General features: G+C 41.3%; 2 protein-coding genes across 16 annotated transcripts in view; one reads left to right on the top strand and one right to left on the bottom strand.

The window, feature by feature from the left end:
* Positions 1-13,154, top strand: part of LOC116723461 (heat shock 70 kDa protein 12A-like) — a 276,564-nt gene that overhangs the window by 136,518 nt on the left and 126,892 nt on the right. The gene's annotated exons all lie outside the window — the stretch shown is intronic.
* The window catches only part of ttn.1 (titin, tandem duplicate 1), a 156,910-nt gene that overhangs the window by 57,531 nt on the left and 86,225 nt on the right, over positions 1-13,154 (bottom strand). For all 15 annotated transcript variants that reach the window (XM_032568335.1, XM_032568338.1, XM_032568340.1 and 12 more), the window contains 29 exons: positions 12,812-13,105; positions 12,430-12,729; positions 12,168-12,349; positions 11,308-11,437; positions 11,004-11,194; positions 10,290-10,719; positions 9,775-10,080; positions 9,404-9,588; positions 9,031-9,160; positions 8,752-8,903; positions 8,527-8,674; positions 8,251-8,416; positions 7,794-7,945; positions 7,279-7,575; positions 5,537-5,836; positions 4,876-5,190; positions 4,649-4,797; positions 4,415-4,565; positions 4,044-4,325; positions 3,632-3,934; positions 3,196-3,498; positions 2,760-3,041; positions 2,485-2,672; positions 2,268-2,379; positions 1,881-2,183; positions 1,392-1,700; positions 917-1,198; positions 534-833; positions 66-359 (listed from right to left, as the gene is read on the bottom strand). In XM_032568335.1, coding sequence (XP_032424226.1) covers positions 66-359; positions 534-833; positions 917-1,198; positions 1,392-1,700; positions 1,881-2,183; positions 2,268-2,379; positions 2,485-2,672; positions 2,760-3,041; positions 3,196-3,498; positions 3,632-3,934; positions 4,044-4,325; positions 4,415-4,565; positions 4,649-4,797; positions 4,876-5,190; positions 5,537-5,836; positions 7,279-7,575; positions 7,794-7,945; positions 8,251-8,416; positions 8,527-8,674; positions 8,752-8,903; positions 9,031-9,160; positions 9,404-9,588; positions 9,775-10,080; positions 10,290-10,719; positions 11,004-11,194; positions 11,308-11,437; positions 12,168-12,349; positions 12,430-12,729; positions 12,812-13,105 — 6,936 coding nt within the window. The remainder of the gene's footprint in view (positions 1-65; positions 360-533; positions 834-916; positions 1,199-1,391; positions 1,701-1,880; positions 2,184-2,267; positions 2,380-2,484; positions 2,673-2,759; positions 3,042-3,195; positions 3,499-3,631; positions 3,935-4,043; positions 4,326-4,414; positions 4,566-4,648; positions 4,798-4,875; positions 5,191-5,536; positions 5,837-7,278; positions 7,576-7,793; positions 7,946-8,250; positions 8,417-8,526; positions 8,675-8,751; positions 8,904-9,030; positions 9,161-9,403; positions 9,589-9,774; positions 10,081-10,289; positions 10,720-11,003; positions 11,195-11,307; positions 11,438-12,167; positions 12,350-12,429; positions 12,730-12,811; positions 13,106-13,154) is intronic.

Here is a 13,154-nt window from a genome sequence, read left to right as displayed (position 1 = left end):
AGGTTTTTAAGATCTACCTAAGCACATGAAAGAATTTGTTGTGAGAAATACTCAATGTGTCTTACATGTCTTCTCCTGACAAGTAACAGGGACACTGGTGTCAGGGCTGCTAACACCTATAGCATTCTGAGCTTTGACCCTGAAGCGGTACGTTTTGCCTTCAACCAGACCTGTTACATGACTGTGGTTGTTGCTCACAGTTTTGAAGGTAACCCAGTCAGTTTGGCCCTCTTCTTGGTGTTCTACAATGAACCCAGTAATTTCACTTCCACCAGTGCGATCGGGCCACTCCCAGGCCAACCACACCTCTGTCTTGTCTGCATCAGTATGGTGGAGGTTTTTGGGTGGGCCAGGTGGATCTTAAAGATGTTAACAAAAGTAAAATTAATTTCGGATCATTTATGTATTTAAAAAAAATCATACCAAATGTTTAAATAGCCAACCATTTTCTGGAAATACCATGTTATTATAATGATTTATATCTTACTGAATATATAATTAGACAGCAATAATGTTACATAACCTTTACTCACATAGAGGATCAACAGCCTTGATAGGTGTCTTGGTCACGACAAAGTCACTCCTGCCAAACTGGTTTTCAGCAGCTACCCTAAATAAGTACTGGATTCCCTCCATCAGGTACATTGCCATAAGACTAAGCTTCTTATTGGCTGGAGCAACTGGTACCCATTGATCTGCAGCCACATCCTTCTTTTGCACGACATAATGGGAGATGACTGCACCGCCATTGTCCTCTGGCACCTTCCATGTCAAATAAGCAGACTCACTGGTCACCTCAGACACCACAAGATCTCTTGGAGGAGAAGGCTTATCTGATGGAAACAATGTGTTAATAATTCACATAATTCAGATTTCAGAAGTTAAAATAATTTGTTTTAGTTTACATTTCACTTACTCAGCACAAGCACGGCAACGGTTGCAGATTTCTTTCCAGCAGCATTCTCAACTGTAATAGTGTAGTTGCCAGAATCTGCACGGACACACTTGGGAATGAAGACTTTGCTACCAGTGGCCGTAACTGCAACAGTGACGTGAGAAGGAACATCTCCATCATTTTTCTTCCAGGCGACTGTCGGTGTCGGCACACCCTTAATTGTGGCACTAAGTGTGATATCAGTGCCCAGCATGGCTAAGTGGTCACGAGCCATGTTGGCATCCAAGAGTAACTCTGGCTCCTCTGTGGAAACATAAATGGAAAAGCAAACTGATTGTTATGAATATTACAACAAAAAAGCCAATAACAGAAAAATGTCAAGTTGTTCAATATGAGGCAAAAAATAATAATAAATGAATTATTCTGTGTAATGAATGCTATGCATTATTCATACAATAGATACAATAAGCTTTTTGTTCTTAAATGATCTCCTTACCTAGCCTGTCATGGACTTTGATGGTCTGTTTGACAAAGGCAGGGTCGGATTTGCCTGCTGCATTTACTGTAAAGATTCTGAAGGAGTACTCCTGTCCTTCAGTCAGACCTGTCACCACATAATGGAGGTCAGGACACTGCTCTGGAGTCGTGTTGGCCTGAATCCACTCTACGGCACCAGGCTTCTGATACTCCACAAGGTAGCCAAAGATTCGCCCTTTTCCATCGTGGCGCGGCATCTGCCACTTCAGACTGACTGAGTCTTTGGTTTTGTCATAAGCTTCAGGGGTAACTGGAGGACTTGGACGCACTGTGAGGGGATAGTGCTCAGATTAGAGGAAACAAGCATAACACTGAAAATCCATAACATAAAAATGTTACTTAAAAACATAATACATATAAACATTTTGACCTTTTTCTAAAATACAAAAACACAATGCTGAAATTCAAATTTGATGCAGCAAAAGAAGTTAAAAAGCATTTCACTGACCAATGGGATCCTTGGCAAGGATTGGTTTGGATGGGGGACTAGGATCTCCAGTTCCCAACTCATTCTCAGCCATCACCCTGAATTCATACTCGCAGCCCTCTACCAAGTCCTGGACACGGTACTGAGTGGCTGGGTAAAGTGGGTCTCTGGTGACTCTTGACCACCTCTTGGCTCCTGGCTCCTTCTTTTCCAGGATGTAGTTGGTGATGGGCTTACCTCCATCACGAGGCCGGTTCCACAGAACCAAAGCATTGGTAGCATATACCTCTCTGACTGTTGGCATCTCAGGGGCTTCAGGGACTCCTTTATTTTGGAAATATCATGACATATATACAGTTATTTGGACATATAATTTCTTGGAGCTTTAACATGATAGGGAAAACGTACTGAACAGATCTTTAGCTTTCATCTCCTCAGACTCCAGAGCATCGCTGATACCGTACATATTCTCTGCAGATATTCTCATGATGTACTCCTTGCCTTCGGTTAGCTTTGGAATCTGAGAACATAAATAATATTTAAATCATCGCTAAACTTTGCCAATCTCCTTCCAGTGGAGTTTTGAAGATCTTGAGACAACATGAAAGAAGTGAACCAATACTACCTTGCATGTGGTCTTAGTTGTGGCAGATGTTACTGTGGTCCAGGTCTCTCTGTTGACATCTCTCTTCTCAATTATGTAATTTGAGACCTCAACACCTCCATTGTCCAGAGGAGGCTTCCAGGAGATAACCATGTATTCCCTGTGAACCTCCTCAAACACCACAGGGCCAACAGGAGGAGTTGGACGATCTGATTGGATAAAGAAACAGCAAAATAATTATTACTCATGATTGTCTCTGCTTGTCTTGGCACAAGTTTTTTCAACATTCTACATACCTACGACTATGACGTTGGAGACACCCTTCCTGGATCCGGTGCTGTTTTCCACAACTACCACATATTTGCCACTGTGCTGTCGCTCTGCCTTCACCAGGCCAAGCGACATCATGGTTGGAGTGTTCTTGAATATTATGTGTTTGTCAGCCTTCAGCTCCTCGTCATCTCTGTACCAAACAATGGATGGAGCTGGTTTGCCTGTGTAGCGACCCTGAAGTAGGCAGCTCTCTCCCACACGTATAATGATCTTATCACGGAAGTCCAACTCAATGGTTGGTGGCTCTGCAAATACACAAAAAAATAATTTCCTGGTTAAATTAGTTAAATTAGGAATGGTTAAATTAGGACCCTGAAATGTTAAGCTTTAAATGTGAATCTACTCTGATTTCCTTTGATATTGATTAGCAGCTGAGTTAAAGTTTGGAAAATTACTCACCAAGTGCATCCTTGCAAGTGATTGGTTTAGTGCAGAATGATGGTTTACTCTGTCCAACTTCATTTACAGCAATTACCCTGAACTCATAAGTGTCTCCCTCTCTGAGACCGTCATATGTGAACTTCCTGTCCATTAACGTCTCTTTGGTAAGTCTGGTGAACTTGTCTTTGCCAATCATACGCGCTTCAAGAATGTACATGGTAATATCGGAGCCTCCGTCAAATTTGGGCGCTTTCCAAGCAACACTGATCAAATTTTTGGTAACCTTGGTGACTTCCAGTTCTTCAGGACGGTCCGGTACACCTTAAAAAAAAGATGAAAACATGTCTTAACATGGAAAGTAGGGTTTTTACAGCAACTAGTCACATTACTACATTTCGTGTCATCTACCAAACCCCTTTATTTAAAGCGAATGTAAAAAGTTTTATTTACTCACTCATTGGCTCCTTGATTACAATCTCAGCTGCAGTCTCAACAAAAGGTCCAATGCCAATGGCATTCTCGGCGGCCACTCTGAAAAAGAAGGCCTTTCCGAGGGTGAGATCGCGAGCAATGGCATTCTGCCTGCTGGCACTATAGGACAGTGATGTCCAGGCTTTACGCTCTCCTTCACGTTTTTCAATGATGTAATTGCTGATGGGTGAACCTCCATCATTGTCAGGGAAGAACCAGCTGAGCTTGCAGGAGTCGATGCTCAGGTTTTCAGCCAGGAATGGAATGCCAACAGGTCCAGGAACATCTAAGTTAAAACAGAATGGAATTTGTGAAAAAAAGAAAATCAAACATGCCTAACAGGTGTTTTAGATATACAATTTTTTTTAATCATTTATCATGAAACTATCACTCACCTAGGACTTCTACTGTGACATTCTTTGTTTTCTCCCCACTGGCATTCTTGGCGGTCAGGGTATAAACACCAAGGTGTTTCCTTGTACAGGGCTTGATGACCAGTGAAGAGCTGATGGCGGTGGTCTCCACTTTAGCTTCTGGTGGCAGTCCAGCACCATCTCTGGTCCAGGTGATGTCAGGTGTTGGCTGCCCTGACACATAGGCAATCAAACGGATAACACCGCCTGCATGGACCACCATCCTCTCCTTAATCGAGGCATCCAGATCCACCTCAGGAGCAACTGGAAGGAAGAAGTTTCTCATTACTGCCTGCCTGCTACACTCAGTTTCAGTCTTTATAGTCCCTATTTATGAATAATGTTTAACTTACTGGCTCTGTCGTTGACCTCAAGCACCTCTGGGACTTCACCTGGCTCACTGTTACCAGCAGCATTGAAGGCAGTCACCCTGAACCTGTACTGACCACCTGTCTTTAGACCACTGATCACAAAACGTGTCCCTCGGATTTCAGTTTCCTTAGCCTGGAAAACATAATGCAATTTCATATGCATTATACTGTAATCATAATCATCACATTTAGATTAAGTAACTGTTTTTCGCTCACCTTAACCCAGGCCTCAGTGCCTTCCTCCTTGTACTCCACCCAGTAGCCGATTATCTTGGATCCACCATCTTTTAAAGGTGGAATCCACTCGAGATCTACTGTGGATTTCGTCCAATCAGAAACCTTTGGGGTCGGAGGAGACGGGGGACCTTCACAGGGCAACGGGTAGCTGGTTACTATCCTGGTCTGTGTGCTTTTAATGTTTCATAAACACGCATTATACTCACAGATAGGGTCTCTGGCAAAGACAGGGTCTGTTGGAGGACTAGCAAGACCAGGGCCTGCGGCGTTGATGGCAGAAACTCTGAATAAATACTGAGACCCCTCAACAAGACCACTCACTACGAAGGACTCGCCAAGGCCCATGGGACGGATAGGGTCCCTGGTAACACGAGCCCAACGTTTGCCTGTGGTCTCTTTACGCTCCAGCCAGTAGCCAGTGATCGGGGTGCCGCCATCATCCTCAGGCTCCTCCCAGTTGACTGTCATTGAATCCATGGTGATGTTGGTTACTGTTGGTTTCTCACACTGACCAGGAACAGCTGAACATGAACAGAAATATCTATATTTAGTCCTGGAGCATAACATCATTATTTTTCTAACTCACTCCAGAAATAAGAATTGTTAAAAAAAAGAAATTGCAGAATTTTGTAGAACTACTTTACCCCTAGTTTATGTCACTGTATTTTAACCACAATTCAAAATATGAAAGAGAATAGAATAGAATAGAACAGAATTCAACTTTATTGTCATTGCACTGTCACAAGTACAAGCAACGAGATGTAGTGAGGCAGTTAATGTAGATATATCAACTTACCTTTTTCACATTGTGAAGCTGGAGTTGTAACAAATTATTGAATGAAATCATTACTAGAAGTTGAAACTTACTGCAACGGTTTCGGGCAACCTCAGGGTCACTGTCCAGCGGCTCACCAACTCCATACTTATTTTGTGCCATGATGCGGAACACATATTCGTGCCCCTCCATGAGGTTCTCCACTGTCCAGATTCGGTCTTTGGGCTCGTTCGTCACAGGCACCCAGGTCTTCCTATTGGCCACACGCCTCCAGATGACATAGTTTGTGATTTTAGAACCACCATCATCCTTTGGTGGTAGCCAGGAGAGTGTAATCTTCTCTGCGCTAATTTCTTCAAACTTAATAGGAGCTGAGGGAGGACCAGGTCGACCTGCAAGCACAAAAACAAACTAATAAAAAAACACTCTGAATATCCAACACTATGCTCTAGGACTAACTTACTGCTCTTTTCATTTTTAGAGTTATAAAATAGGTTTTAATTGGGACAATATTATTTATTTATAGCAATAACTGATTGTTTAAGGTAGATACACACACAACCACTGGCACACACATAATACAAAGGACCCCGGATAAGAGGGAGAAGATTTGTTTACATTTTTATGTGGGACAATATTATTTATTTATAGCAATAACTGATTGTTTAAGGTAGATACACACACAACCACTGGCACACACATAATACAAAGGACCCTGGATAAGCGGGAGAAGATTTATTTACATTTTTATTCAAACCTCTACAATATTAAATCAGTGAAAGGGCCTGTCGCTACCATCTAAAAGCCCAGAATCTCTACTTATTTACCCCTATTCTCACGCCATCTGTCACCCGAAATGGGAGAGGTTTCCCAATGAAGAAAATATGTCTACAACGTAGTTGCTCAAGGTATATGTCTCAAAATGTTAGAGCTATTGAGGGTGAAGAAACTCACTTACATTTTTATGTAAGTGAAAATGTAAGGTTTAAGTGCAACCTAAAGGAAATGGATTTACAGAACATAGTTGACAAAGAGAGGGGAAAAAAAGCTCTAGAGCTGTCTGGTGCAATTTTCCAGCTAGGAAGTAAAGATTATTTGGGTGAATTCAATCAGGCATGTACTATTGATAAAATTTACAACACAATCAAAGCATTGACGACTGGTTTATGTCTTTGCATAAAGCTTGCTACAGTGTTTACTGTATGATAATCTGTCAATAATTATAAATTTGACTGTACTGTTTTAGCATCCTTGGCCTGTGTAAATATTACATCATTAAAGTAATAGATTGACATTCGGTGTTTACATATATATCTTTTTGCATGCATATGATATATTATCTTTGACATAATTTAGCTTGTTCTAAGAATACAATTGCATTTTATTTTGTATATTTATTTTATAATAATTTGGAAATTGTTCAGAAATACTACTCCTTTTGCAATGGTAACACTTGGAATTTGAACTTGTTTTTACTTAAATAAATGTCTAAAAGGTCCCAACAACATTTCATTTTTTTAGTCTTTGTTGTTGTTGGCCTTGCCTAAAACTAACCAATTGGTGCACAAAATTGATAATCTGCTAAATACTTTGATATACAATCATGTATCAGTTAGAAGTGCTTTACAGGGGCAGAAGAATGAATGGATATATAAGAAAACACTCTGAGGGACTTTAAGAAGGATCTGAATGAAGCATAAAACTTAAATAATAACGAAGATAAATGAAAACAAAAATAATTCAATAAAAAACACTTTTAAGATGAGTACAACATTAGGTTTGTTAAATCCCAATTATTTATGCAGTTCAATTTGTTAGTTAGATGTGTCCTTACCGAGCACGTTGAGCCTCATTTCCTTGGATGCTTTGCCAAGACTGTTGGAGGCCACCAGAGTGTACAGGCCAGTGTCATGGCGTTTGCCCTGCTGGATGAGCAGCGTGCAGCTGTCATCTGATACAATCTTGTTGATGTGCTCGTCATACTGGACCTCGACCTTGTCGTCAGGCTTGTGGGGAGGTGCCTTGTACCAGGTGAGTGTTGGGAAAGGACAGCCACGAAGCTTGGCCACAATGCTGATGTCAGAGCCCTGCTCCACTTCCATAAACTCCTCCAGCTCAATGGATGGAGCACCTGAAAATAAAATTGTTTGTGACTTATTCTTGAAGAAGTTAGTTTGTTTTTACTTTTAAGGTTCTGTGTCAATACAGACCCTGAAAATAAAAAGCAAAAGTATACTTAACCATGACATTGTGTATCTATAATTTATTTACATAGCGCAAAATATAATTTTCGTTTAGAACCTAGATCCCACATTTCTTTAACTGAACTTCTCAAAGTGTTGGGCTTACAGGTCTGGTCCTGGATGATGACGGGTCCAGCAGTAGTTGATGGCCGGCTTGGTCCAGCCTCATTGTAAGCTATCACTCTGAACTCATACTCATCTCCCTCTGTCAGGTCCTCCACCTTAAAGTTTGTGGTGTCGACATCTCTCCTGTTGCACCTATGAGATACAACACTAACGTTTAACAATAGCCGACAACAAATCATCAATCAAATTCAAACAAACAAAAAAAACACTATACTGTAATATATAGAAGTTATCTAGCTCAATTAAAGTTCAGTGATTTTTTAAAATGCTGTTGTCCTGAAAGTTTTGTATTTTAGTTCTTCATCAAAGCATCAAAGCAACTGAAAGCCTCAAAAGTCAAATGTTTGATGTGATCCAGAATAGTAAGTTTAGAATTTGAATCCGACAGGATTTGATTCATATGGTTAGCCTGCATAAACAGAAAAGTAAAGCTTTACCTCCTCCAAGACTCCTTTTGGGTACCGCTGGAATCCCAGCACAGAAGATCAACACTGTAGTGCGTGACTGGCGAACCTCCGTCGTTCTTCGGAGCCTTCCAGGTCAAAGTGAGAGTGCCCTTTCTTATATTGTGGATCTTGAGCCTTGTTGGAGGATCCGGAGGATCTGCATATACAAATGATTTTAAAATGAGCTCAGAGTAAGGGTGTTTGCCTGGAATCTTACTAAGAATTTTAAAAAGTTTAAAAGGCTAAATGAAGAAAATTTTGACGTACGGATGGGATCTTTAGCTTTGGCTCCTTCAGTAGTCTCAACAAATGGGCCAAAGCCAAAGCGGTTTTCAGCTTTGACACGGAAAAGGTACTCCTCACCATTAATGAGGTCTGGAACCACCAGAGACTGGGTAGCACAGTTTGGGTTTACCTAAAAGAACAAAGTCAGGGTGAAATTTTGTCCATGTTGTTTGTGATGAATGAGCAGTTGGAGGCCAAATTGTTTACCTTGGTCCAGGCTTTGCCTTCCACAGTCTTCTTCTCAATAAAGTAGCTCTTCACCCTCTCTCCTCCATCGCTTTCTGGAGGCTTCCAGGTGAGTCTGCAGGTTCCTCTGGTCACATCACTCACCTTCAGATTTCTAACAGGTCCAGGGAGGTCTGCAGATCAACAAAAGGGTTGGTAACAGTATATTATCCACCTTAATATATCATTGTTATATATATGTTTTTTTTTATGAACATTCCTTTAAAAAATCTTGAGAAATAATACCCTGCCTCTACATACCGAGCACATTGACTCTGACTTTGACTACTTTGTGCCCAGCCGGGCTCTCTGCATTGAGGATGAATCGACCAGTGTGGCTCAGCTTGCTTTCTGGGATCACCACCAATGACGTTGTGTCAGTGGAATGGATCTAAAATAAAACAGCAATATGGAGAAAAATATAACTGACTGACTCATAAAAGGCATGTTTCAAATCTTAAACTTATCCCAAAATAGTTGTATCAGAATCACTATTAACAATTCATATGTTTGATTGTTTGTTTTATTTGTGTTACTTGGTAAAATATTTTGAGAACCACTTTTCATTTACAAACAATAAGTCAGCTGTGCAATAAATGCTAGTCTGTTGATATTTCTTAAATATGACCCCAACCTCTGAGTCAATGGGCAGTGTGTGAAGGTCGTTCTTCTTTTCAGTCTCGGCAGTTCCATCAACGAATGTCCAGGTGACTTTGGGAATGGGTCGTCCTTTTATGGTCGCAGGAATTCTGATGGTGGTTCCTGCTCTGCAGTTCAGCAGGTCGTGAGCACTCACATCCAGTGTCACTGTGGGTTCAACTGTAGAACATGACATTAAATATAGTCAATGGAATGGAGGAAGTTCAGGTTTGGTATCATGTTCCAACATAATTTGCTTTTTAGCTGCAATAGTTCAGAGAAGCAATGATAAAAATAACTGCAGGTAGTTACATACACAACATACATGTGCAATTTGAAAGTTTGACTAATGTGATCTGTTCTTACTCAGGATGTCCTGAACCAGGATTTCGCCTGTCCTAGCAGGCTCTGAGTTTCCTGCGGCGTTCACTGCATAAATCTTGAACTTGCACTTCTTGCCCTCTTTCAGATCAGGGACGGTAATTTCAGTGGATGGGTGGAGCTTGTCGGCTGGGTTGACCCTTCTCCAATCTGCAGAGCCCTCCTCGTGAACCTCAACAATGTAACCCTTGATTGGGCTTCCACCATCTCTTTCTGGAGGAGTCCAGGTGAGTGTGATGCTGCTCTTGGTCTTATCTTTAACCTCTGGGCTGCCAGGTGGGCTTGGAGGATCTAAGAAACAGCAGAAGGAAGGGCTATATGTCTTTCTGCTTTACAGAAAAACTAATAATATTCTGAGCTTACTCGGTTTACTTAAAAATTAAAGAATTAAGCTAGTATCTCCTGAGTGTTGATGCTTAAGCAATAATGGTCACATAGTTTGTGGAGTTAAAAAGTTCATAAAACAGTAAAGAACCATTCTGGAAGACAGAATCACTCACTGCATGGATCGGTGGCGAAGCGGCACTCAGTGGGTTCACTGTGTGGTCCGATTCCTGCTGCGTTGCAGGCCGCAATCCTGAACTGGTACTCTGTTCCTTCTATGAGCTTCAACACTGTGTACTGCAGGCCCTTAACCGCTGGTTTGGTGACCGGAGCTCGGTTAACACGACCCCAGTATACGGCACCACGCTCCCTCTTCTCCAACCAATAGCCCTGGATGGTGGAGCCGCCATTGTCCAGAGGGGGATCCCAGGTGACGGTCATAGTGGTTGCTGTTGCAGCTATGATTTTAGGGTTACGTGGAGGTCCAGGAAGGCCAAACGGATCCCTAAGCTGGACTTTTTCTGAATCACAACCATCACTGACACCATACTTGTTTTCAGCTTTGATCCTGAATTGGTAGACTCCATTCAAGTCCAATTTGTAGACCTGAAGGACAAAAACACAAAAATTTAAACACTTGTTTGATTACGTGTGGGGATTCTCTATTGTCTGACCAATGTGGCTTCATTATACTATTACATGATAACTAACATATTATGGAAAATGAAGTACAGTTGAATTTCAGGTTATTTTCAGAATATTTATATTAAAACCAATACAATCTCTAATTTACAATCTCAATTTCAGGAGATTGTAATTCTAACAACATGTTTTAATCTTCAATTATGTTCCTACATAATAAACTTTAAAAGTTAGCAGCATCAACAAACCCCATATCTTCTGTCGATCAGATTGATGGTCAGGACGTCAAAGTCTGATTTCTTCTTGCTGGCATCTCTCCGCTCCACAATGTAGTTGGTTATCTCACTGCCTCCATTGTCCTCCGGAGAATCCCAAGTCAGGTAGCAAGAGTCTGCTTTGATGTCCGACACAACAACATTCCTTGGTGGAAGGGGGCGGTCTGAAAATGCATGGTTGGATTACTTAGTGTGGAAAACAAAATGGAAGTTTCATCAAACTTGACACTGTGAAATAGATTAATGAAAAGCTGTTGTGGAAGGATCTGGTTCTCACCGAGGATTTCAACTCTGATCACATGCTGAGCTGTACCATGACAGTTTTCAGCTACCAGCTTGTAGTTTCCTTTGTCTTGTCGGACGGTCACTGGGATAGCTATCTTCGTCTTTATTGTTGTCCTGTTCACCTGGAAAAAAAAGAACCAACAGTCTGACTTTAGAGATCATGTGGGTGACCTCATCATCTCACTACTGAATGCTTCTTTAGATTCATCTTGATGCATCACTCTTTACTGAAACCTGCAATTGCTCCAATTGCAAGGCAAAGGAAAACAGTCAAGATAAATTTAGATTTAAGTGCTTTCAAAATGTGGGGTGAAGGTAAAACCAAGAAGTTATAAATGACATAGAAAAGTTGTTTATTCCAGGGTGGATTAGATACCAACAAGAAAAACTTCCGCTTTGTTACTTTTAAGCTTAAGAATGTTGTGTGAGAACTAAAATTTGATTTTTTGGAGTCAATCAAAGAGGGATGTTAGTGGGAGAAAGTAAGTGGGTTTTGTTAACTGGTGACGGTCATAGTGGTTGACCGTCATGCTTAACAATTTAAATCAGTGCCCTATTTACACAAAATATTGCCATGAGGGAGGAGGTAGCTAGTTAACAGAAGAGGTCCAAGTACATATCAATGAGGTACACCACAAGATATAAGTCAGATTCTCTGTTTCCTAAAATTTCAGATTTACTATTGATATATGACGGTGAAGATATACCTGTAGGTAAAGTACTGCATAGACTTTTTTTTTTTGTTTTTTTCTCAAACTTTCACTTAAATTTGTCATCAATCCAAACTTGAATTTATCACTTATTGGTTACAGATCACCGAATCAAAACCCTACTTCACAAGTTGCTTCTCACCTCCTCTGTCTCCATGGTCATCTTCTCCTGGTCAGGATTCTCAATCACCACATCATCCTTCATCCACTGGAATGTTGGCAAAGGCAGTCCAATCACCTCTGCTGGGATGTCTATAGCTGCTCCTTTCCTCACATTGATGGCATTGCTCTTGAAAAACTTCAGAATTGAAATAACTGGAGCAACTGTGGCCAAAAACAAACAAAAAAATCAGCAAAGCTGGTCTCAAAGTTTTTAATCAACCTTTTGTAACTCTTGTACATACTTTCATCGTCCTGGATCTTGGCAGATATTGGTTTGGAAGGATCACCTTCTCCAACTTCATTTACAGCTTTAACACGGAAGTGGTACTCCTGGTTCTCAGAGAGGTTCTCAATAGTTCCACAGCACTCTGTAAAGATCTTACGATTGGCCACCTCGTACTCTGTGCTATCTGATCTCATCTTCTCAACGTAGTATCCGCTAATGGGGCTGCCGCCATCAGTGCGAGGGGGCTGCCAAGCCAGAGTAATAGTTGATTTGCTTCGGTCAGTGTAGTGCAGTTTCTCAGGAGCAGATGGAGTTCCTGGAAGATTTTATGGAGTATTAACAGGTAACTCTTTGAGTTTCAATTAAGATTTGTCCCAGGACATGCATTAATGTCTCACCTTTAGGATCCTCAGCCAGGATGGGTCCCAAATCTGCTGGTGCGCCATCACCGTACTTGTTTCTGGCAATGACTCTGAAGTCATATTCCTCACCAGCCAGCAAGCCCTGAACATCACACTTACAGGACGCCATCTCAATGGGCTGACGGAACAGTTTCATCTTGGTGTCTTTCCTCAGCACTTCATAGCCAATGATGTCACTGCCTCCATTGTCCAGAGGGTCTGACCAGGTGAGAACAATGTTCTTCTTCGTCACCAGGACAGTCTTCAAGTCAACCACAGGTCCAGGGACATCTTCAGAAACAAAGGAGGAGATAAGTTTCAGCTTTAACTGTCCTTCCAA

The sequence above is a fragment of the Xiphophorus hellerii genome, chromosome 7 (assembly GCF_003331165.1).
Source record: "Xiphophorus hellerii strain 12219 chromosome 7, Xiphophorus_hellerii-4.1, whole genome shotgun sequence".
NCBI classification, from domain to species: Eukaryota; Metazoa; Chordata; class Actinopteri; order Cyprinodontiformes; family Poeciliidae; genus Xiphophorus; species Xiphophorus hellerii.
The sequence above is the reverse complement of the archived record's forward strand: the minus strand, read 5'-3'. Positions and strand labels throughout refer to the sequence as shown.